This window comes from Cydia strobilella, chromosome 25 (genome assembly GCF_947568885.1).
Source record: "Cydia strobilella chromosome 25, ilCydStro3.1, whole genome shotgun sequence".
Classification (NCBI taxonomy): domain Eukaryota; kingdom Metazoa; phylum Arthropoda; class Insecta; order Lepidoptera; family Tortricidae; genus Cydia; species Cydia strobilella.
Genome location: NC_086065.1, coordinates 9,439,339 through 9,464,211, shown reverse-complemented (window position 1 = coordinate 9,464,211; position 24,873 = coordinate 9,439,339). Strand labels below are relative to the sequence as shown.

General features: G+C 41.0%; 2 protein-coding genes and 1 non-coding gene across 3 annotated transcripts; 1 reads left to right on the top strand and 2 right to left on the bottom strand.

Annotated features, from left to right (window-relative positions):
* Nucleotides 1-4,100: 4,100 nt before the first annotated feature.
* On the bottom strand, nt 4,101-10,571 carry LOC134752643 (multiple inositol polyphosphate phosphatase 1-like). Its single transcript, XM_063688313.1, has 7 exons — nt 10,400-10,571; nt 9,457-9,608; nt 9,068-9,346; nt 8,853-8,951; nt 8,497-8,706; nt 7,336-7,583; nt 4,101-4,377 (listed from the first exon to the last, which is right to left on the bottom strand). The coding sequence occupies exons 1-7, from the start codon at nt 10,569-10,571 to the stop codon at nt 4,101-4,103; spliced, it is 1,437 nt and encodes a 478-aa protein (XP_063544383.1).
* On the top strand, nt 7,919-8,000 carry Trnat-ugu (transfer RNA threonine (anticodon UGU)). The gene has a single exon. It is a non-coding gene; the product is annotated as a tRNA-Thr (tRNA).
* Nucleotides 10,572-13,184: 2,613 nt separating the features above from the next.
* On the bottom strand, nt 13,185-18,541 carry LOC134752642 (zinc finger protein ZFP2-like). The gene is made up of 4 exons (XM_063688312.1): nt 17,743-18,541; nt 15,909-16,010; nt 15,346-15,474; nt 13,185-14,448 (listed from the first exon to the last, which is right to left on the bottom strand). The coding sequence occupies exons 1-4, from the start codon at nt 18,539-18,541 to the stop codon at nt 13,337-13,339; spliced, it is 2,142 nt and encodes a 713-aa protein (XP_063544382.1). The 3' UTR covers nt 13,185-13,336.
* Nucleotides 18,542-24,873: the final 6,332 nt, after the last annotated feature.

The window sequence follows — 24,873 nt, the reverse complement described above, 5'->3', positions numbered from 1 at the left end:
CTAACTCAAAACCTAACCTAACTCAAGACCTAACCTAACTCCCAACCTTACCTAACCACTCTATTTGTAAAATCGCCACATGATTCGGTGGAAAATCCTAACAGCGCCATTTAACTTTAGTGCCATCTAGCGGATACACGAAAACTATTTTGAATCCTTCTTCCTTGTAAAGCTTTATATTTTATTAAATTGTAGGTATCTTTAAATTCGTACTTCGCTGTGTGTAGGTAAGTCGTTCTGCTCGGGTAAAATTTTTAGTTTTAATTTTAATATAATTTATCTGTCCGACATCTTTAATAAATCTTTAAAAAAATGTTTTATCTGATACTAATGATACTGACTACTAATGATATCTATGAACCGTTTCGGTTATGAACGCCATTTCCACTATCTGTTAGTAATTCTACTCATCAATAGGTGGCAGTAGTACCTTTATTTGTAGCAATATTTTCAAACGTTTAGGGCGCGTAGACCCAATCCTACTTTATTAATGCGAAAGTTTGTGTTTAGACGTAGGAGGACCTTTACATAAAATCTGATGAACAGATTTCTATGAAATTTGCGCCAGTGACAACCTGTGAAAGGACAGGATACTTAGTATTATGAACTTGGGGCATTAGGGCAATTTAACAGTAGAATATTTACTACGAGGAAGGGTTGGGAAGGGGGTGTGGGTGGCATTAAATAGAATCCCCGAAGAATCATCTAATCTGAACATGAACGTTGAAATCAACAAACTGTTGCGGCGTAATAAGTTTTTGTTTATAAAATAAAATAAATAAAATAAAATGAAAGTAAACGCGGGAAGTTATCCTTTAATGGCACAGAAAGTTATGATAATTAATTCAATATTATCATGGTGTAACGCAAAGCTTTCTCAGATACATCAATAAGCCCATATGATTAGTTACCCTTAGGACAACTAGATGGCGCTAGTAGTCCTCCATATCAATGTAAAAAATAATCAAATTTTACCTTTCCCTTGGCTTTAAAATTACGAAACCTTGTGTCTTGTTGTTGCCAAAATTTTTGTGAAAACGTAACGAATGTTTTAATCGAAATTAGTGAAACCCAGTCAACCTAATGTGTAGATCATCAATTTGTAACTAGATGTCGCTTGTTGTTCCATTATAATGGGGTTGGCAACTGTCAAAGGTTTGCAGAGATGGCGCCATCATAGCTTGCCCCTTTTTCTATGAGATTTGGCTTAAAGGGCTGGTATCCAGGGCATTAAAAAACAAAAATTTGACACAGTTCTAGGGCTTGACAGGGCAAGCTATGCTGGCGCCATCTGCTTATTATTTCGCCCGGCCAACCCCATTAGCCCTTGAAATTTGTAAACAATACAGAACACCATACCTGTTGTTAAAAATACATAGATTTTATCCATAATACAGGATGGCCCAAAAATACGTTGACAGTTTTTTGAGTTTTTTCTAATTATTTTATTACGTAGTTACGTAACTAGTACAAAATAAGTTAAAAATTAAAACTAAAACTACAGTCTTTTTGATAGCATATAAGCTACGTAAAGTACAACTCCTTGAGGATATACAAAAGTTCGCTTGGAGAGATGTCGGTTGATTAAGCAACGTGCCGCTACTGAAAAGTGGGAAAATGTACTTATGAAAAACTTTTTTTTATTGAACAGGCCCATAAGCACCAACATTTCAGAATTCACTCTTCTCGTCGTCTTGGAGATGCCGCAGTCATTCCTCATCGCCAAAAGCCGGATTCAGTTATGGTTTGGGGTGATATTTGCAGTAGTGTGCAGCAGTGGTGCAAAGATAATTTTCCCGGATTCATAAGTAAACATGTTGGAACTTGATAATATTTTGGGCAAAACATGTATTGTATATTTTCTAGTAGATCGATTACTCCAGAAGGCCGATTTTTAAATTTCGAGCGCTTGATTTCGTGTGGCTCCCTTCAATTTTTCTCCAATACTAGGCATTTAATTGCTACTGATAGAATTGGAAGCAAGTGGTCAATACCAATAGATTCCCAATGTCTTCCTGTAGTTTTCCTGGACTTCTCCTCCCTCTAGCGTTATATTTTAACTGAATGTTCTTTTCCTTTTGTGCACACATGTTTAGAGTTATGGTCCAGATCTGAACTGTAAGCCATTAATGTAATTTATATAAATGTCTGTACCTTGTTTTGTGAGCCAAATAAATAAAATAAAAAAATAAAATATGGAAAGTCACCAAGTGCGTCCACTGATCCGCACCGTATGGATGGCTCATCGGCAAGTTTGGGATATAATCTAAATACTTCTTACTACTACTGTGACAACTCCGAGGCACAAAATTGACGCCCCGCCTACTGTGGCACAATTTGTGTCGGGTCACTGGGGTCTGTTGGACAGACTGGCAGCGGGTTACCACGTGATTGGAGAGATCTTCAAATAAAAGCTGGGCGACTGTATTGATTTAGTTTTATTTTACTATCACTTACAGGCCTTTCTAGACATTAATAATTATTGTTAATATAGTGTAAAAACTGTAAAACGAATTAAAGTAAAAATAAAATGGGACGGCACAAGTAAAAGGCAGGCGATCGGCATCAAGCCATAGACAAGAAGAAAAAAGAATATGACATTTAGTGTTGTCATGTACATATCCGATGTAGAGAATAGACAATTAAAGTTTATTTATAACAGGGTCATTAATAAATAAATAAATAAAATAAAAAAATCTTTATTGCCACACCTTAGGAAAATAATTTACAATTTGTGAAAAGATTGCTTAAAAATACATTATAAACTAAGCTTAAACTTAAACATCAACTTAACATAATAACTATAAATATTACTTAAAATACTTAAATCTATGGTGAGGCAAAGGGTCCCAATCTCAGCATGTGCGGTGCCGGTAGAGGGTCCGCGCTGATTTTCAGACTGGTCCCGGGAGGGTTGGGGTCGCGGTCGGTCGCTACTAGTATAATGTACCCTTCTTAGGTACAGCTCTATATTTATAACTTTATGTGTATTTGTGTTATTAGTGTGCGTATATGGATATGTGGGGCTGATATGTGGATGTAGTGTAGATAAGAATGTATTTTGTATTGTGTGTGTGTGTATCATGTTTTGTCATTACATACAGCGAAAAATTTAAAAAAAAATATTATGCAAAGTTCCTCAATTCTTCATCTGTCTATAATATTGTCTTCGGTTACCGCGATAGTTACTCATGAAATAAAACTATGAAAACGGATTATATCGCGTATATTGATATATTATAAATTCAATATACGCGATATAATCCGTTTTCATAGTTTTATTTCTTCATCTGTCTATTAACATTCGCTTGAAAAAACCAGACAATATCTTCTCGATTCACCTATTCACCTGAGTGGTCGCAATCCGGCACACAAAATTAGGTGGTCGCTAACCGACGAAATGAGCTTTCATTTTCGCTCAATTTTTAACACTTAAAAATTTCCGCGAGGTACTTAGTGGAATGTAGGTATAGGTATAAGTAATATAATCTGTTATTGTAATAGGAGAAGCATGTAATATGACTCTCCCCCATATTAGGTTAGGAATGTAATCCATATACGGAAAGTAATGTAAGATGACTCTCCTCTATATAAGGAATGGAATTTAGGTAAACAACCATTTGACACCTTTCACGTGTAGACCTCTCAAGTAGTGTGATTCACAGTTAACCTCGATAATTTAGTATATAAAGGATTGTATCTTTTGAATTGAAGCATTATATCTTCAGTATTCAACCGACAGTCTTGTGTTTTACTTCTGTCTTGGGTCCCATCCTTACATTAGTAAAAAAGCCGATTTTCATGATTGTTTTTAATACTTCCAATATTATTTAAGTAAAGGTTACAGTTAATTTTGAAACAGTGACAAGTAATGCAGAAGAATTATACAAAAAGATCCAATATAATAAAGTAAAAAAAGTTAAAACCTAGTTATAGTTTTCCCCTAATGTTCATTTTCCTATTGACTGCTATTTTATTGCACACAACTGTACATTCTTAGTTCTTAACGAAAATTAAAATATTTCAATATAGCCAAAACCCCTACCTAGAATTTTCCAACTTTTTATATAAGTATTATTTAACATGCCTCCAACAACATATCATAAAAGAGAAAAGTTGAATGTTATGAGGCGCACTAGGGCGAGCGCGGCGGCACCGGCGCCGAGCGCGGCCGACGCGGCCGACGACGTGTCGGGACTCTCGGGCGCCGGCGTCGGCGCCGGGTAGTCGAGGCTGCAGAACTCCAGGTTGTCGTCGAAGTCCTGCATCAGCTCCTCGAACTGCCGCCAGGAGCACCCCGCCGGCGGGCACAGCTCTGTCGGCTTTTCGTTGATGAAAAACTGGACTCGGTGAGTTTGCGTCCCGGATTCCGTACATCTAAAAATTTAATTTTATCAAGAGTTAAACCGCCTCAGTACGGAAAGTATATTGGTATTTAACAAAATTCCAAACTATCTAAAAGATTTAAAACTTGGAAAATTCAAGAAAGAGCTGGAATTGCTAGGTATTAGTTAACAAATGTTATTATAGTGTAGGTACAACAATTTTTAAATAATATTGATTTATAATTTATGGCACTGACAATTATATTAGTTATATGTATTATCTTTATTATTTTAAATCATTATTTAATGTAATTAGTCATTGTGTTTTCTAGTCACTAAATATTATTTGCATGAAATTCTTGTATATATATTTTGATTTTATATATGCATGAATTATACTTTATAACATAATTATGCATGATAAGAAGTATTATAAATAAACAATCGTACGCGTCTCTACTATACGTCGCGTACGATAAACAAAACATAGTGTTCCACAACATGTTTTAATTATTTATAAGAACAAATTATTGTACCTATGTTTTTACGAATAAATTTTTTATGATTTAGTTAGGGTACATACAAATAATCATTTTGCTGTCATTATTCTTTAATTACTTGTGGATGTGTCAGTCCAAGTTTACAGAAGCGTATAATATCAATCAATTTCACAACGACCAATTCGTACTAAAAGGAAATGTAATCGTTTTTCAACATTAAATGTTGCTATCAGTCGTAAGTAGTAGGTAGGTACAGGTACTCGTATAGTCCCATCGCCTCGTCGCGTGAGACGAGCCCACCGCGACCGCGACCGGTATCAGTATAGCCAAATAGCTATCGCCTACTGACTACCTAATCAGATAATATTGTGTTACTGTTAACAAAACAGGAATAAGTAGATCTTGCTGATTTTAGCTTCCGTAACCATGGTTACCTACGCGTCACATGCTTACCGAACTCGTGCTAGGTATTAATCTCAAGTATTTCAGCTCAGGTCAGGTACCTAATCTATGCGTAAGTGGACAGCGCACATAACATATTTTATACTTTTCAGCGCTTGGTAAAGAATTGTAATAATCCTAGCTATCAGGGGCACACATATTAATTAGATTCACTTCTCTTCTGTAGACATATCAAAAGTTAAGAGGACCTGCAGGTACTCTATAGGGACGTCTAGCTACCTATAACGTCTCATTTTCTGATGGCATCCTGACCCGCAATCCGCAGAAAGGGGCAGTATTTTTTAATTATCCTGTGTGATAAAATCATTGCTTAAAATATGCTCATATTGTCTGTGGGAGAGATACCGAACATTTTAACATCCGTCCGAGAACGCTTCAAGGTAAATAAATATAGTTGTCTCGGCGCACACTAAGTACGAGTTGGTACGAGTTTGTAACATTTGGCGTCAAGACACTAGGCCCGTGGGCGTGGGGTAGGGGGGCACAGGGGCTCTACAAGGCGTTCAGCAAACGCCTAAGGGAGGCCACAGGTGACCCTCGCGCAGGCGGCTTTCTTGCGCAAAGATTGGCCATAGCAATCCAGCGCGGGAACCCTGCCTGCGTGATGGGCCCCTGCCCACACCCTACCAAGGGCACAACATTTTGATAGGTATTTTTAATTTTTAGCTTTAGTTATTATAATTGTAGTTAGTTTTAGTTTTATATTCATTTTATAACACTTATTTTTTTAAATATTTTGATTTGTGTTTTTTTAAGTAGTCACACTATACTATATATAAATTAAAAATATTTAAATTTATATTTAAATTGTAGTGTAATAATTTGATTTGTTCCCAAACTTGTTCATAGATGGCAGCACCAGTCTCTCTCGCTACAACGTAAATCCGTAAGGAGTTCGTTTAGGAGGTGCAAGAAGCGCGCACTGCTTGCCCTTAGAGCTGGTCAAAGACGCCTAGTCTTACTAAGATGGCATATAGTCGAGAAATTCGGACGGGCACCGCCGTGGCGGGGTGGCCTAGGGGTTCATGGCGTTAGTCGCGATAGCTAAAGACGCCGGTTCGAATCCGGCCTTCACCACTGGAGGGCTTCGTCACTTTTTCTTTAATATATGACATCTATTACAGTTTTTAATGAAATACGCATTTTTACACGATTTTATAAAATATTGACATGAATTGCAAACTAAGAAATACCAAGTATCACCAGTAAATGGAAGATACCGGAAATACCGGAAAAGATACCGAAACGGGAAGAGGATATTACGGGTGTTTAGTATAAACTAACGAAGCATATCTAACAATCAGTCAAGTTTTTATTGGATCTATATGTTTCTTTTTTATTTTATTTATTAAAGTGATAGTGCAGTTTTCTTATGTACGAAGCAACCAGCAACCATATGTGTTTTTGTGGTTTTCCTGTGCTAGAAGTGTTTGTGTATTGTGCAGTGCTAAAATCCAGTTAAGTATGTCCGTTGAGCAACTAGCGTGGACAAACTACTATCGACATTTTATGCCGAAATTACGCAAACATTTTATGCCGAAATAGCACTTTCATGTTTGAGTATTAGTGAGTTGCATAATATTGATTGATAATGGAGGTCGGTAGGTTGAGTGATGATTAACTATAACAAAGTATTAACTTTGCCTACATAGTTCACCTTATAACAATAATTCATTAAATAATTGGTTGTTTATTTGCAAATTCGGTTCTGTAGCTATATGTGCGCACCATATGGGTATACTGTCACGTTTGTTTTAATTAGCAACCAAGTTCGTGTAACTAATCTTAAAAATATCTTGTTTTGGGAATGAATTTATTTATTAGACAAATTTTAGAAATACCTGTTAATTTATGATACGCGTGCTACACGTGCTAACAAAATTTTTGTGTTCCCCAGTGCAAAAGTACATAGGCAATGGGCCACTTTATAAATGAATTCCATTTATAATGTGTCCATGCAATATCGCAGCTCGCTGTACATTGAACATCACTATTTATAAAAAGTTGGTACGCGTTTAGGAATATAAAATGCTTAGTTAGTTACGTACCTATTTAGAACCACTATCATGTTGGTGGAGAAGGCGCCGATGAGGCTGGTGCGCCACTCGCGGGCGGGGTCCCTCCGGGCGCCGAGCACGGGCGCGGCGTCGCGGAACAGCCCGAGCGCCACGAACGTCATCTCCATCATGGCGTTGTGCGAGAAGTACGACACGAGCTTGTGGCCCTCCTCGCGCGCCGCCGCCTGCATGCGCTCGCGCAGGTCCTTCAGCAGCGGCCCGGCAAGGCGCGGGTTCACCTGACAAAATATGTGGTAAATACAATGGCTATTTTCGTCGGCGGTGGACGGTAATATTAAGTGGTTTGAATTTATTCGTGAAAGTAATAATAAGAATATGTATTTATTAGAAAAAAAAACCTTATTAACATTAGACAATATTGAAAGTAGAAACTATCAATAAATAGATCAAGCGATAATCTAGCTTGTCAACTTTCTGTAATCCAACTCGGGAACAGATCAAATTATTTTATGAAATATTTTTGATTTGTGTTTTTCGCCCTTAAGAGTTGGTCAAAGGCGCCTAGCCTTTTAAAGATAGCATACACCAGAGAATTTGGGACGGGTACCGCCGTGGCCGGGTGGTCTAGGTCTAGTGGTCAGGACGTTAGCCGTGTAAGCTGAGTGAAGACGCGGGTTCGATTCCCGCCTCGGCCACCGGTGGACTTGGTCACTTTTTAATAGCTTGCAAATAATGTAAACAAATATGACAGATTTTGTTAGCGTTTGACACATAACCTAACATTTGTACGAAGGTTATTTTCCTTGAAAGGTAAGAAATTTAATTAACTAAAAATTTATTTAAGTATATGTTGATAAGGTCATGGTTGTCCTATTAAAGAGCGAGATTACGAACAAATGAAGGTAAAATAATGGTTTCTTTACATTATTTGCAAGTTCTATTGACGACGACTTAATAGTGTACCTATGTCATCTATTTCGTTTATAACTTTTTGTAATTTATGAATATTTTCAGTACTTAACTCTTGTGAATAATCTTTTATGAGTGGAAACAATTGATTGCATAAGTTTAACCTTTGTGCTAATGCATCACGAATTCGTCGTCGAAGAAGGCAGCGCACTAATAGGCGTTCTGCAGGGTCGGCGTCCACGTGCGGTGGACCGGTGGTTCAGATAATGTTCAGTTACTCACCCACGAGCCGTAGCCACTCTTATAGTAATGCCTGACGTCTTGGCGGTACTCCAGCACCACGAGGTCCTGGTCGGAGAAGGCGGCGCACCAGGCGTCCTGCAGGGTCGGCGTCCACGTGCGGTGGTAGCAGCAGATCTGGTACAACGTGTACACGTCCGAGGCGCTCAGCTGGTACGTGATGCCCAGTCGCTCTTGAACTGCTTTCTGGACCTGTCGGATAAACTTGGTGTTAATGTTTGAATAAATTACATAGATGGTGCTGATTATAGTACATATATGTATCTTATTTTTTATTATCACTTTCATGACAAAATGACTTCAGAGGATTTTTTGGTTCTGCACATAACTTTACTTACAGCTACGTATTCGGCAGTTTTTTCGTATTCTTCCAATTGCTCCTCAAGTAAAGCGTCACTTCTCGCAAGTTGCTGATATCTCTCGCAGTTTTGATAAGGCTAAAACAAACGGGTCTTGTTAGATTTTTAAACTACGTATGGGTATGTTGGGTATACAAACTAACGTGTTATACCTCGTCAGCCCAGTAGGTAAATGATGTTTGTGGCAAACTAACCCTAATTATGAGATCCCTCTCAAAAGGCCCGTCAAACGTGATGTTAAGGTTTGTTTCGTCGGTGAAGCCGTGCACGAAGCCCACGACGCTGGCGACGGTGCGCTGCGTGTTGGAGGGCCGGAGGTAGTAGTCCTCGGGAGCGCCCTGCATCAGGTGCGGGTAGCGCAGCCGCAGCCGCTTGGCGGTGTCGAACAGCTCCACGTAGCCAGTGTCCGTCAGGTAATTTGACGCCTCCAGGATCGTATCGTTGAAACTCCACTTGCGGAAAGCTTCAATATCCTGACACAACAGACAGCATAGCATCAATTTTGAATTAATATATATCGGTTGTAGAACTACTTTCGGAAGCAAAAGGATATTAAGAAGCTACAAGGTGCACTTATTGATACCTGAGCACAGAGCTGGCTGCGGCCCTCCTCGAAGGCCTGAATGATCTGCCCCTGGATGGCGTCGACGAGCCGCTTCTGGGCGTTGCCGGCGGAAGAGCCCGGGTTGCGGTTGCCGTGCCGGTGCAGCGTCCAGATGCTGACGGCTTCACATGCTGCGCAAGCGCAATCAATCATAAAATAAAGGGTGGTTCGTCTCTCTTTTATACCTATCTATATCTGTCCATCATGTCTATGTCGATTTAAAAGCTTTGTCACTAAAATAACTAGACAGAAAAAATAAAATTTGAATAATACGATTTTATATGACACATAATATGATTTTATATGGCTTTTTTTTACGATTTGTATGTCATGTCCTTTTTATATTGGTGAGCAATAAAGAAGATTTGTATTTTATTGTATTGTATTTTATGTAAACGTGTGTTGTGTTGTGAACTATAAAGTGATTACTACTACTCTTCTACTACTACTACTACGATTGGGAGATTTTGACACAGGACTACTAGATATAGGTCAATAAGAGGTAGGTACTCGTAACAGTCGTAACATAAGAGGGGCACAATAGACTGGAAAACCGGTTTGTCGATAGAAAAAGACGCGAAATTTTATGTAACTAAAAAAATGCTAATATAATGTTAATGTTATGTTATAACAATAATGTTGGTAAATGTGTAGGTACTGGAGTTCGAAACCTATTTCAATATTGCCGTGTTTTACTACTGGCAAAATCGGTTTGCCAGACTATAAAGGATGATTCACGTTAGACCGGGCCGTGTCCGGGCCGGAGTTTCCGGCGCTTAGTTTTCTATGGAAAGCATCACGTGATCACCTGTCATGTCATAGAAAAGTAAGCGCCGGAAGCTCCGGCTCGGACACGGCCCGGCCTAACGTGAGTCATCCTTAACTCTGTAAAAAGTGCCTTATAATGTCGATGCGTACTCACATTCAGGGTCAGGATAGTCCCTTATGTCTCCGCGGACAGTTTCGTACGAAGTTTTGGTGTCGTGCAGCAGGTAGGGGCATGGCCGGTTCCAGTAGCAGCTCTCGCTGCCTGCGGTACCTGCCCCGGCTGACAAGGACAGGCTGACCACACCGAGGACGAGGATTGAGATCATGGTTGCGTTGCGAGCACGCCTGCGCAAGCGCCGCCGCGGTATATATAGCCCGTGCAGTGTAATCAGCGCTCGAGTTCAGGATTAAGTACTATATCGGCGAAAAGATTATTTTTAAACTAAAGCTTATCGCACACGAAGTGATAAACGGTGTAATTAATTCAAACCTAGTGATCTGACGGACGGTTCAATATTTTAGAGCTTACGTCCCTCTTTCTTTATACCATGCTTACGTAGGCAGCTATAATATATGTACTCGTACATAGTTTCAGAACTCTTATAATGCGGACTGATTGCGGTAGGGCAGAGTAAAAAAGTTTTGAATACATAGAATCACAATAGTATTTTAACATGTGTTTTAGAATTCCGCACCAGAAGGCTCTAGTCCTCAGCCTCACTGCCTAAATGACACTATAGGTAAATGGTTAATACCAGCTACCTGGTCCACGTCGCACAGTTGTTCAGCTAGTTGCTGGTCATTATATTTAAATACTTAATTTGTATATTTACTGTGCATAAGGGAGGGTATCCAATATACTTGTTTTACTTTTTTAAATATTAATGTTATACTAGATATAGCATCAAATAACACTGGATTAGTTATTACGTAAACAGTGCCGTTTGTCGTCTCACTAAGGCTAAGGTGGCAACTATTGGTACAGCGTCCAGCACTGGGAAATTTACGTTATTTAAGATATGTATTCGACGAATAATCGATCGTATACCTATTTTACTAAATACATACATATACTTATGTTTTCTAAATAAACGAGTAGTACCTTACTAATATTTAGAAAGTACTCGTAAGTTTATACAATTTCTTGTGCCAATATTATATTTTTCATCTGTAAGTGTAGGTAACTTCATTAACAGTCAGAGTGCATACATTATAAACTTAGATTAAGTAATTTTAAATTTAATTTAATTTATTTGTTCATTTATGTAAGTACTTTAGCTATTGGTTTTCGTAAAACGCGTTGCTGCCATAGTGTATGTGCAGCCTTAAGAGGAAACGTGATAATACGTACATAATATTCGAACAGTCACCGTCACCCGTCACCCGTCACCCCGGCCCCCGGCTCCACTCGCTTCAAATACATATTATATGTTTACGCTGCCCACGCGCATCATTGTCATTTTCGGGACATTACCTGCTGCCAAAGAAACGAAAACCTGTGGACAATTTACAACTGGATTTTTATTTCAATAAAAGGCATGTCAAGATTGTTTAGATACTTGCTATTTTTCCAATGCTGTCATTAGAATAGGATAGTTGACAGTCGATCAGGTTTGTTAATTTTGAGGATCAAATTGTCTGTATGGGACCCATTGTCTTAAAGCAATACAAAAGTCACAAATGATGGTCAAAGTCTGGCACCGCCACTTTACTGAGCAAACGCGCTCTAATACAAATGACAACAACAACAAAAGATCGTGACGTCACTGTGTCACTTTGCTTAATTAGAAGCCGTTTCGATGTAATTGGTTTTAATTAATTTTGTCGGTAAAATGAGGCGTTTATGTATATTTTTGCTATACAATATTTTTTTAAATAAAATTTAAGGAATCGAATGGTACCGTTATTTTTTCCTATTTGAAAGTTAGTTTTTTTCGAAACTGCAGAGGTCTTGTATTCCTTTATTATTCCCATGTTTTTTTTAAATTGCTCATTTTCTATCAATAACGGTGCCACTGCCAGTGACTCGCCAGGGGAGTTATCTGTTCGTAGGCGCTTTTCGCTACATACGGTTTTTCCCGTGTTATGTTATCGGCTACGCTCGTCTCGTAGCTCAGGCTGGCGCTGAATGTGAACTAGATTTAGTTATAAAATTCAACATGTGTTAACTACCCTACCCTATAGTTACTACCTAATGTAATGTCCAAACTCCAAACTACAGCTGTTATGTAGATAAGGCACCGTTACCGTTATCGGTATCACACGTTACCGCCTAAGCTGCCGACTCGTGTTGCACTTTGCTCTCCAAGTAGATTACTCATCTGCTCAAGTCAGCCTGATAAGTCGTCGACAAATCCGCATCCGCACCGATATCTTTAGTCATCAATCATTATAATTTCATACAGATACGAACATCATATATCAAGATAAGTCGTGTGAAGTCACATGCAGTTACACAGATTTCGCAGCGTGGGTTCTCTTCCATGCTTAGAGTTGCGAGAATAGGTAACAGCATTTTTAGGGTTTCGTACCTCAAAAGGAAAAAACGGAACCCTTATAGGATCACTCGTGCGTCTGTCTGTCTGTCCGTCTGTCAGTGTCTATTTTCTCCGAAACTACTGGACCAATTAAGTTGAAATTTGGTATAGGTAGACCCTGATGGCACTGGTTTATTTAAAAAACAATCTCATTTAAAGTAATAGGTAAACTAAAAGCGTGTTAAACATGCAATAAAATTTCATTAAAAAGGGAAAATTGTATAATTATATAATGTTTTGCACATTTTAAAATCATTAATCATAAAGTTTAAATTTTCACGATTTTTACTCATTATGATTCAACAACGACCACTCCGAGACCACGGGGACAACGCCGTCCTCGAAACGTAAATTTAAAACTTATTTTACGCGATTAAGTCCCGTCGTTGTTGAATAATAATCATAAAGTTTGTTTACATCGCTATAAATAAATAACACTTTTGTCTATCTCTTATCTTAATCGCCTGCAATTAACGAACGTCCATCGTAATCTAATATATCGTCGTTTCACGGCCACGTGATGACTACGAAGGAGAACCCCTCTTAAATTTAACTTATTTTGTTGTTTCAGTTTTATTTTGTTGTTCGCGTATGTGAATTTTCTGGTGCCTTTTAAGACTGCCAAATTCTGTGAAATCCTTTTTGCAGAGCCTGCAGGAGTAAGCCTTTTCTCCAGTATGCACTCTTTCGTGTCTCTTCAGACTGCTCAATTGTGTGAACCCATTACTGCATATGTCGCACGTATATGGTCTTACTTTTTTAATTACATTCTTTTCCATGTTTTGTTCTTCACGTATATGAATTCTTTGATGTCTTTTTAAACTCCCGTATTCTGTGAACTCCTTTTTGCATAATCTACAGGAGTATTCTTTTTCTCCGGTGTGTACTCTTTCGTGTCTCTTTAGGCTGCTCAGTTCTGAAAACTCTTTTTTGCATATGTCGCACATGTATGGTTTAGCCCCCGTGTGTACTCTCTCGTGTCTCTTTAAACTGCTAAATTTTGTGAAATCTTTTTTACATACTTCGCAGACGTACGGTCTTGCTCCCGTGTGAGTCATTTCGTGATTTCTTAAAGTATTTAATTGTGCAAACTCTTTGTTGCACAGTCTGCAAGAATACGGTTTAGCACCCGTGTGAACTCGTTCGTGCCTCCTTAAACTGCTCGATTCTGTGAACTCTTTCTTACATGCTCGGCAGTGGTATGGCTTTTCCCCCGTGTGGATCCTCTCATGGTTCTTTAGCGTGTTCATTTGCGCGAACTCTTTGCGACATATTGCGCACGTGTACGGTTTCTCTTTCGTGTGCACGCGTTCGTGTTTCTTCAGATTGTCCAATTCTACGAATTCTTTTTTGCATACATCGCAGGAGTAAGGTCTTATGCCGGTATGGAGACGCTCGTGCCTCTTCAGATGGCTCCACTGCCTGAAACGTTTGTGGCAGAGTGTGCACTTGTACGGTCTCTCGCCGGTGTGTGTCCTCATGTGTGTCCGGAGCGTGCTCGCTAGCGTGAACGTTTTTGTGCAGGTAGTGCAGGAGTGCTCCCCACCGGCGCCTGCGGCGTGTGGGCGCGGGTCGGCGTCGGCGTCGGCGTCGTCGTCGGCGTCGGCGTCGGACGCCGCAGCCACAGAGCCGCTCCGGTGCTCGAGACCCATGACTAATAAATTATCTGTAACGAAACAATAAACTAACTACATTAAATTTGAAGGCTCGCGCATCGCGCGATAGTTTAGTTGATACACATTTGTTTTCCTTCACGGTAAGTTTCGAGTTTCGATGAACTTTGGCTTCGACGAGCTAAAATTTGGATATGATGTAGGATCCTACATCCCCGTAGTCGGGCCGCGGGGGCGCTCCCCGGCGCCGGCTTTATCGGTCACGCACACTACAATAACATCATGCCTACACATACGCACACAAACAAATATTATCGGTCCGACAGATGACGGGGGGCTCCAACATGGATGAATTTATCGGAAGCGCCTTTCCGATATCGGATGTAGGAATGCGCCTGTGAGAAAAAGGAGAGTGCCATATGGCATCAAGTCCGCCTTTTTTGCCGTTTCTATCGTGTTTTAGTAATAACAATTTTCATTATATGAATAAATAAATACAGAGAGACACATATGTCTCACATTTTACTTTTATCCTACATCTGATATCGGATCGGGCAATGTTTAAACGCTCTAAAGGAGCACGACACTTAAAAAAAATCATAAAATGTCACATCATCCTGCCTCTCCGAAGGCTCCGGTTATAAAAAAAACCGGCCAAGTGCGAGTCGGACTCGCGCACGAAGGGTTCCGTACCATCACGGAAAAAAACAGCAAAAAAATCACGTTTGTTGTATATGGGAGCCCCATTTAAATATTTATATTATTCTGTTTTTAGTATTTGTTGTTATAGCGGCAACAGAATTACATCATCTGTGAAAATTTCAACTGTCTAGCTATCACGGTTCATGAGATACAGCCTGGTGACAGACGGACAGCGGAGTCTTAGTAATAGGGTCCCGTTTTCACACTTTGGATACGGAACCCTAATACTACAAAATAATGTGTATTACCATCTAGTTGTTCCGTCTGTAGCGCATGCTCGCTCTCGCACCAGCGCGCTGTCTCGCTCCCTCCCTCCCCCTCCCCCTCCCCAGCGGGCTCCGCCTCGTCTTTCATCTCCATTTTCAACTTGATGGTTACTGACAAAAATATATTAATTTCTTATTATTTAAGTGCTATCACAAAGACAAAGAAAAGAGAGGAATGGACAATTAAATTCTAGAGAAATAGATACTAATATTATAAATTAATCAAAATAATGTAACACCATCCATCACCACTCTCACCATTTCCATCATTTTCATCTTCACCAGATGGTTGGCGGTCCTCAACTGTGCATTTCTCCAGAAACTTCCTGCCTCGCACAGCTAAACTATGGAATGATCCGTTTGCCTTCAGAATTTCAAGAAAAGAGCGTATTCCCATCTTAAAGGCCGGTAACGCACTTACAACCTCACACACTAAAACCACTAATAATAATTAATGAGCACTCTAAGATTACCTAAACCCATTATTGGTTCCGGCAAGGTTGGTTCCGGCAATAAAAGATTGCTTAATTCATAAATATACTCACCAGAGTCAGTAACGTCTGCCGACTGTGCTGCCTCTTCCAGACCGTTGTCTGTGGCCTCTGTGGGCTCTGTGGGCTCCTGCTTCACGCGCACATCTGTCACACCTGCCAACAGAACCACAACCTGAGGGCCTATGCGAAAAACGAATATAGAATTTGTGTTATCTGCCTCTCTATCACTTTTGCATATTCAAGCAATAGAGAGGTGGATTAAGAAATTTAGATTTTCGTTTTTCAAGTTAGGGCTTAAACTTAAAAAATAACGTCAATATGGCATTGTGGCTGTACGAAATATAATTCAAGTACCAGTCGGTTTACAGTTTACAGTGAAGGAAGACATTGTAAGAAAACTTGACTTATCTCAATAACGAATAGTTCCCCTCTACTCTACTCATAGTAGAGGATGTAAAGGTGATAGTTGTCACTTTTTGTAAGAATCTATGCCTGGACTAAAACTTGGAATTAAAAATTATGTGTTTACTATAAATTGCTTTCAATTGCGTAGAAATTTGTGATTTTCGACTTTACTCCATTTTAGTAGTTAACCCAATACACCTTATTTATTATTTATAAGCTTCTCATTCTCATGCAAAAATCACCAATGGCACCAGGCTTTGGGGGTTTGAGAGTTCTACAGCTCACAGAACAACTAGTTTATATATGTTTATGGAATGAGATTTCAATAACTCATTTATTTTATGAATTATACTGTTGCAATGTGGATATTTGTTGCTTAGAGCTTTGTTATTTTTTTTTCATTAGCCTAATTAAATTTAGTGTCCCACTACTGGACAAATCCAGATAGAATGTGTCACTCGTCCCACCGTCTCCTAGAGTCCTCCTCCAAGAGTTCATAACTCGATACAACCAAATTTGCCTAATTTTTTTTTTTTTATTTCCCTGGAACTCAAACACATGGAAACATGAGCATCAAGCTTTACATATTTGTTTTCAGTAAATATTACTTATACCATAACAAATGTGTAGTTAGGTGGATCAACTATTCCTAGTTGTTATTGTATCCCGTCAGTCAGGTGAGAATAGTAGCAGTTTGTTAGAAAATTCATTCTGCATAGCCATGGGAATGAGTGACTAAAAGTAAATGTTTATTCACCCAGGTAGTAATAGTAATAGCCTTTATTTCATGCTTTTTTTTTACAATTACATAAAATTACAATTATTATTGGTTTATTATTTGCATGTCACTTTACGGAAAAGGCCTCCCCCAGTTTTTCCTATCCTGTGCTGTTCTCCGGTTGGACTAAAGCAAAGGGGGTGCAGACACTTAGAAAAATTTTCATCATAGTGATGTTATTATGACACCTATTTTTTATTGTGTTATCGTAGAGAATACGCTAAAATAAGCATGTTATGTAGGAAAAACTTTTCTCTAAAATCAAAAATGGCCGAGATATTTGACCCGCAAGTTGAAACCACTACTTGACAAATTAAAATCAATCATTTGGAACAGTAAATTTAAGTAACAGAGACAAGATAGGTGCGACGACGAGCGAAGCGAGGAGGAGTGTGTTAGGTTGACCGCGATGATCGCGCTCAAACAGAACAGACATGTTATTGTACCTACAAAAAAAATTCTAAGTCTTTTTTTGCACCCCCTTTGCTTTAGGCCAACCTGTTCTCCACCAGTATCTGTCGAAGGTCACTAGCTCGTCTCTCCATCTTTTATTTGGTCTTTTTTGTTTTCTCGCTATTCCTATTCACCCAGGTATAACCCAAATAACTCGTTTATAGAGATGTTAGTTTTTGTACTTCAAATATTGTAAATTTATGTAAACGTGTGTACAATAAAGTGGTTACTACTACTACTATGACTGACCGCACGGTCCTGGCTGGCTGGAGCGGGGGCTCGCCGTCGCCGTCGTGTCCGCTTCCCGCGGGGGCTCGGCCGCCGCCGCCGCCGTCGCCGTCGTGTCCGCTTCCCGCGGGGGCTCGGCCGCCGCCGCCGCCGTCGCCGTCGTGTCCGCTTCCCGCGGGGGCTCGGCCGCCGCCGCCGCCGTCGCCGTCGTGTCCGCTTCCCGCGGGGGCTCGGCCGCCGCCGCCGCCGTCGCCGTCGTGTCCGCTTCCCGCGGGGGCTCGGCCGCCGCCGCCGCCGTCGCCGTCGTGTCCGCTTCCCGCGGGGGCTCGGCCGCCGCCGCCGCCGTCGTGTCCGCTTCCCGCGGGGGCTCGGCCGCCGCCGCCGCCGTCGCCGTCGTGTCCGCTTCCCGCGGGGGCTCGGCCGCCGCCGCCGCCGTCGCCGTCGTGTCCGCTTCCCGCGGGGGCTCGGCCGCCGCCGCCGCCGTCGCCGTCGTGTCCGCTTCCCGCGGGGGCTCGGCCGCCGCCGCCGCCGTCGCCGTCGTGTCCGCTTCCCGCGGGGGCTCGGCCGCCGCCGCCGCCGTCGCCGTCGTGTCCGCTTCCCGCGGGGGCTCGGCCGCCGCCGTCGCCGTCGTGTCCGCTTCCCGCGGGGGCTCGGCCGCCGCCGCCGCCGTCGCCGTCGTGTCCGCTTCCCGCGGGGGCTCGGCCGCCGCCGTCGCCGTCGTGTCCGCTTCCCGCGGGGGCTCGGCCGCCGCCGCCGCCGTCGCCGTCGTGTCCGCTTCCCGCGGGGGCTCGGCCGCCGCCGCCGCCGTCGCCGTCGCCATCGCGACTCCCGAGCCCGCCGCGCGCCGCGCCGGCGTCCGACGACCGACGACACACAAACCAAAACGGTGCAACTCAACTATGGTATTGTACACTAAAACCGGCACATATGATTCTGAGTTGTACGATACGATACGATACGATGTGATACGATAGATGCAAATTACGTTTATACATTAATATTTAATAGATGAAAAATTACAATTATACAATATTGATTTTTATTATGATCGTTGACAGTTCAACAGTCACAGTTGAGGTTGACATTTTCAGTGTGCCCAGTACAAAATGACGAAAACTCCCACTAATCAATCAGTCTGGCTAATGAAAGTTGAACCTGCAAAAACGCGGCAATTTCAAAAAACCTATAGCAGGCGGCTCTGCAAGTCTGCAATCTGCATTGCATGATTTTTATTATTTCTACAATTAGGAAATCATAAAAAGTATGAAAATGATGCAATCCTTGTAATGAAACTTTAGTCAAAGAATATCATGTGCTGTTTCCAATAGGGAAAATAATATAAGGCATATTGCAATTGAATAGGGACCGTGCGCGTTGAAGGGTCTGCCATCTTGTGGCCTGAATCGGAACCATAAACATGTACATCACATGTACATTGACACTTCACGCCAAAGCAAGTGCTGCCATCTTGTGGGCTACTTTGGAAGCATAAACTACACATTTACAAATCTGACGTCTCCTGTGTTGCCCCCTACAGTTTATGCACGCTCCCTATAGAAACTCTGCGTCGACGGTGCCACTACGATAATCGGAGGGTCTATCGCGAAACAAGAAAATCGAAATTTCGTTATGTACCATCTCTGTCACTCTTGCAAATTCGAGCGATAAAGAGGCAGATAGCGAAATTTTGGATTCGCGTTTCCCGGTAGATCCTCTGTAATCAAACCGCCTTGATGCATCAATATTTTATTATCTCTGAAAACTTGTCAAAAAACCTGTTAAAGGCACAGTATGTATATATAAGTTACTCTGTGGTTTACTAAAGGGGCTAGTGCACTGTGGTGGGAGAACATTGCAGTAATACCCCCTATTGCTGGCATACAGCACTTGTATCTTGTATCTGGAGCAAGTAAAGGCGCAAGCTACTTGTCATGCTAGCTCCTGCTCGAGTGACTTGCCATTGCCACGTTGCCACCAGTAACAATGTGCAAGATGCTCAAGGCCTTTACATATTATACAACACTTGTACTCGCTCGGGTAGGGTCCATGATTGTACTTCCTCAATTGTATGGTTGCAACGAATAAATGATTTATTTAAGATTTGTATAACAGTTTTAAGAAATGAAAACTATACATAATTGCACCCGTGATCAGACATAAAAAGGTCGAATATTTACGGCGTTCTCTGAACAAAAGATTTTCTTTAGCAGAATTATCTTTGTGTTCCTAAGATGTTCAGCGGTTATTGATTTCCGTACAAACTTCCACCTCCCTTTTTACTTTTAAGGGATAATTTTGGCATATAAACTGTCCTTTTTCTCAAAAATGGACGGCAAAGTCGACGTTGCCAGTTAAAAAGTAGGTCGCGAAGTGCGTTATTTATGGTCAGTCAAAAAATTAAAAAGTTAAAAACATTGCTGTCTCGATTTCGGGACTGCAATGTTGCATACAAATTCCATTATTTGTCGTTCCAAATTTTTTAAAAATTGAAGTGGTCATACCAAATGCAGGCATAGGTCCATTAAACAGCCAAACAGATGATCAGTACTTCTTATTATAATGTTGGTACCGCGACTATTTAGGCGTCTCAAATAGGTTGGCGTATTTTCAGCAGAAAAATACACTTCTATTTTTAATTAAAAAAATAAAACGGCGGCAAAGCAAATCTTACGTAGTCTGTGAAAATATATACATAAGGACGTTGCTTCTGTAAAATATTTCTATTATATTTGTATTTATTGCGCCATTTTTGAGAAAAGCACTATGGACTCCCAAGGTCGTCCGTTTAAAACGAATCCTCAGCCAGCAAGTAGCTACTTCCGAGCCTCGACAATAATGTACTATTATTCTTCCCCGGATTTAAAACTATCTTTACCAATCGAATTTATCTAAATCGGTTCAGCGGTTATTGAAAGACCCCTTCATGAATCATGAGCTACAAGAAGGACTAGAGGACCAGTTGGTAAATAGATAAAATTAAAAACACTGATAACAAAATAGGTTTATTTATTATGAAATACAGTTTATAATTTAAAATAACGCATTATACATAGATAAATTTATTAGGGCTAAACTAAGATGACTTTCCGAGCTCAGACCTTAAATTTATATTTCTGTGAACCTTAATCTGTAAAACAGCTACTCTCTCTGCTTCTCCCTGCTTTACCTTTAGCTTGACTGGTAGAGAACGCCTACTGGCATTAAGTCGGCAGCCTTTTGTACGATAAGTTTATAAAGCTAGCTAATTCAGTACGGGTGTCTGTCACGCTTTCCATAACCATACACAACGCATTGTTCTACACTTATAGAGATTTAGAATTCACCTGAATTGTTCTCTACTATAGTAATAATTTCCCTCCGAAAGTCAGACAATGGGTGTGGAGGTGGACTGCTCTTATGACGCCTCGACTGCTGTACACTCACGGGTCACGACGACTGTAGGTGTGTCCGGCGCTACACTACACTACACTACACCGAGCGTGAGCCGGTATCGTCGTCGGACACGTTTTCGGACTCCGATTCGGGTCCGGTCATTCTGCAACACAAGAAAAAGCTTTTGTTGCGATTTTAGAACATGAATGCGGCTTATATTTAAAATACATTATTACACAACATGCGCGAAAAATATAGACCGCGGTTTCCTGTACTTGATCTGCGAGTCCTCGAGTGGGGCGCCCTAACACTAACACACATAATCCTTCATATCAAGCTTCGATATAACACTCAAAAATCACTGGTTCCATCTCCATCGTCTTCTGAACATTTCTATCAAATCAAACACCAACTATCCCAAGTCACCCCCAGTGAGGAGTCTATCCCAAGTCACCCCCAGTGAGTAGTCTTTCCCAAGTCACCCCCAGTGAGGAGTCTATCGCAAGTCACCCCCAGTGAGGAGTATATCCCAAGTCACCCCCAGTGAGGAGTCTATCCCAAGTCACCCCCAGTGAGGAGTCTATCCCAAATCACCCCCAGTGATGAGTATATCCCAAGTCACCCCCAGTGAGGAGTCTATCCCAAATCACCCCCAGTGATGAGTATATCCCAAGTCACCCCCAGTGAGGAGTCTATCCCAAATCACCCCCAGTGAGGAGTATATCCCAAGTCACCCCCAGTGAGGAGTCTATCCCAAATCACCCCCAGTGAGGAGTATATCCCAAGTCACCGCCAGTGAGGAGTCTATCCCAAATCACCCCCAGTGAGGAGTATATCCCAAGTCACCCCCAGTGAGGAGTCTATCCCAAATCATCCCCAGTGAGGAGTATATCCCAAGTCACCCCCAGTGAGGAGTCTATCCCAAATCACCCCCAGTGAGGAGTATATCCCAAGTCACCCCCAGTGAGGAGTCTATCCCAAATCATCCCCAGTGAGGAGTATATCCCAAGTCACCCCCAGTGAGGAGTCTATCCCAAGTCACCGCCAGTGAGGAGTCTATCCCAAGTCACCCCCAGTGAGGAGTCTATCCCGTCACCCCCAGTGAGGAGTCTATCCCAAGTCACCCCCAGTGAGAAATCTTTTCAAAAGAGCTTAGTATCTCTTTGAACACCACACAAAAATAAGCCCTTTTGAAAAGACACTCCTCCATTGAACTAGGTATATAACGTAAACCTTTTTGCAACGTAATATGATCAACTTTAAAGGATGACTCACGTCACGCTAGAACGGTCCGTGTCCGGGCCGAGGCGTCAGATAATTCTATAGAAAGCATCGCGTGATTACCGCGCGATCATACGTCATTAAAAACAAAGTGTCTGAAGCTTTGGTCCGGACCCGGACCGTTCTAACTTCAGAGTCATCCAAGTGTTGTTACTCACTGCATCCGCCGCCAGTTCAGCAACTCATCCCCCAGATTGAAGGTCATGTTGCTTTTGACGCGCAGCCGCAGTGACTTGCCCCGCGTGTCGGGCGTGTCGGCCGTGTCGGAGCCGCCCCGCGTGTCGGGCGTGTCGCGGCCCCGCGTGTCGGGGCCTCTCGTGTCGGCGTCGCGGAGTTGCGGCGATGATGTCGGCTGCGAAGTGTTTGTTGTTATGCTTCCATACTTCAATTCAATTAACCCATTTGATGAATAGAATCAGGCGTTACTTTGCGGAAATCCATATTCATTAATGGTGTTTTTTTAAAGTCCGTTAATTTCAATGGCGCATTCCTGAGCTTAAATTAAGTAACTTTCTCGAGAAACCGGTATTCCAATTAACTCCATTTTTGATATAACCAATGATTAATTTTTTATCTGATAAGGCCCCTACGAGCGTGTACACTTGCCTTAGGGCCTCTTTACATATTGATAAGTGTTTAGTAAAAGTTTATACATTTGCTACTAAACGCAGGTACTATCTTGGACGACCGATATTCGAAATGTCATTGATATGTCATAGTTTCCTGGATTTCAATAAAATGTCCGTGTTACAACTATGGATGGTATAGAAAGGATGTCAATGTCTTATGGCAGAATTGTTGCAAAAGTGACCAGCTTTCAGCTGTAAATAATAGTTCCTAATCTCTCCGGTGGCGCTAGGTAGGCTCTGAGACCAAAGAGTATTGTAATATATAGGAGACTCTATGACATGAACCATAGAGGTATAATAATTTAGAGATGAAATGGGGGAGGGGCAGCAAATAACCCGACCCAATTACGTAGGTTGTTTCTGGTATGTTGTCAGGAATGTTAAAACGTGTTTTTAATTTTGTCGCATTGCGTATGTTCTGTCCCTCACGGCCGCACGGGTGCACATCTGTGTAAAATACTAGGTGTATGGTCTAGGTTAACAGTAAGTACCTGTTGCGTGGGCTCGTCATACTCCATCATAACCTGCCTAGCCAGGTCGGAGACGCGGCGGTCCTTCGGCCGGTCCGTCTCCCACACATCGTTGAAGACCAGCTTGTCCACTGCGTCGTGGGGATCCTTCGAGAACTGCTTCCTGAAAAACAGTCGATGGAAACGTAACTGAAAAGGTAACGAATACTTCTAACCAAGAAGAATACATAAGACAACAAGAATACATTGACTTTCGAAACTTAAAGCGTCAGCAACAAGTTGAATTTTCTTTGTTCGACGTTCCAGAGCGTCAATGAATTTAGAAGCATCGGTTTAGGGACTTAAGAGGCCGGTGTCGATTTTAGTCGCAAAAATGTAAAGTTGATAGATTTCGTCGATGAAATTGTACACCTTTTGTTACCAAATTGAAATAACAAGTACTACCTATAGTTTCTATTAGCACGTCTTCTTATCTTGCCTTTTATCAGATCAATTTTTTTTAAACAGACTCACTAAATTAGTAATGATTTTTTTTTCTGAAGGACGTTTAGGTAAACGCGCGTAAAGCACTGGTTTTGTCGCTCTTATTTGTAAATTTAGTAAAGTTTGGACTACTAAAAATGGTAAATTTGTATTACACATATTCTGTACTTGACCTTAATCAGATTACATTTTTGTTATATGACTTAGAGTTCGAGGAAATGAAAGTTAAACGAATTCAATTTTCTCCAGAAATTACTTCAAAACAAGTTACAATTTCTCTGAAAATCGACTTAATTTTAACGTATTTTGGATACTTGAACAATCTACAACATTTGCTGAAACTATTCTTATACATCAATTTGTATAATTTACCACTATAATTTTTTGATGAATTTTTAAAAACTGCCCCTTCTCTTCATATATTACCGGTGACGCACGCTCGCGACCTCATTATTAAAAGGCAAGATGAGAAAACGTGCTAATAGAAACCAATACTCGTTATTTAGATATTACGTAACAAAACGTGTATAATTTCAACGACTAAATCTATCAATTTAAAATTTCTGCTCCAAAATCGACTACGGCCTCTTAAAGTTCAAAACATTAAATCAATCGTCCCCTATTTCCGTAGTCTTAAAAGTATTTTTTAGGGTTCTCTCTGATAACTCTTAGTTCGCTGCTTAGCTCAGATACCCTTGATAGTGGAACAACGAAAAAATGACTACGATAAAATTTAGAAGGAACTCTACGAGAAGCTATCGGAGCGACCATCTTTGTACACGGTGTAACATGAAACCTGAAACATGGTGGAGGAAACCGAATAATTTTAACGGCGTATTCCTGATCATATTTAAAGACTAAAATGTCCTATAAATTTTTCTGTAATTTGCCTAGTTTCAGAATTAATACCAATAAAA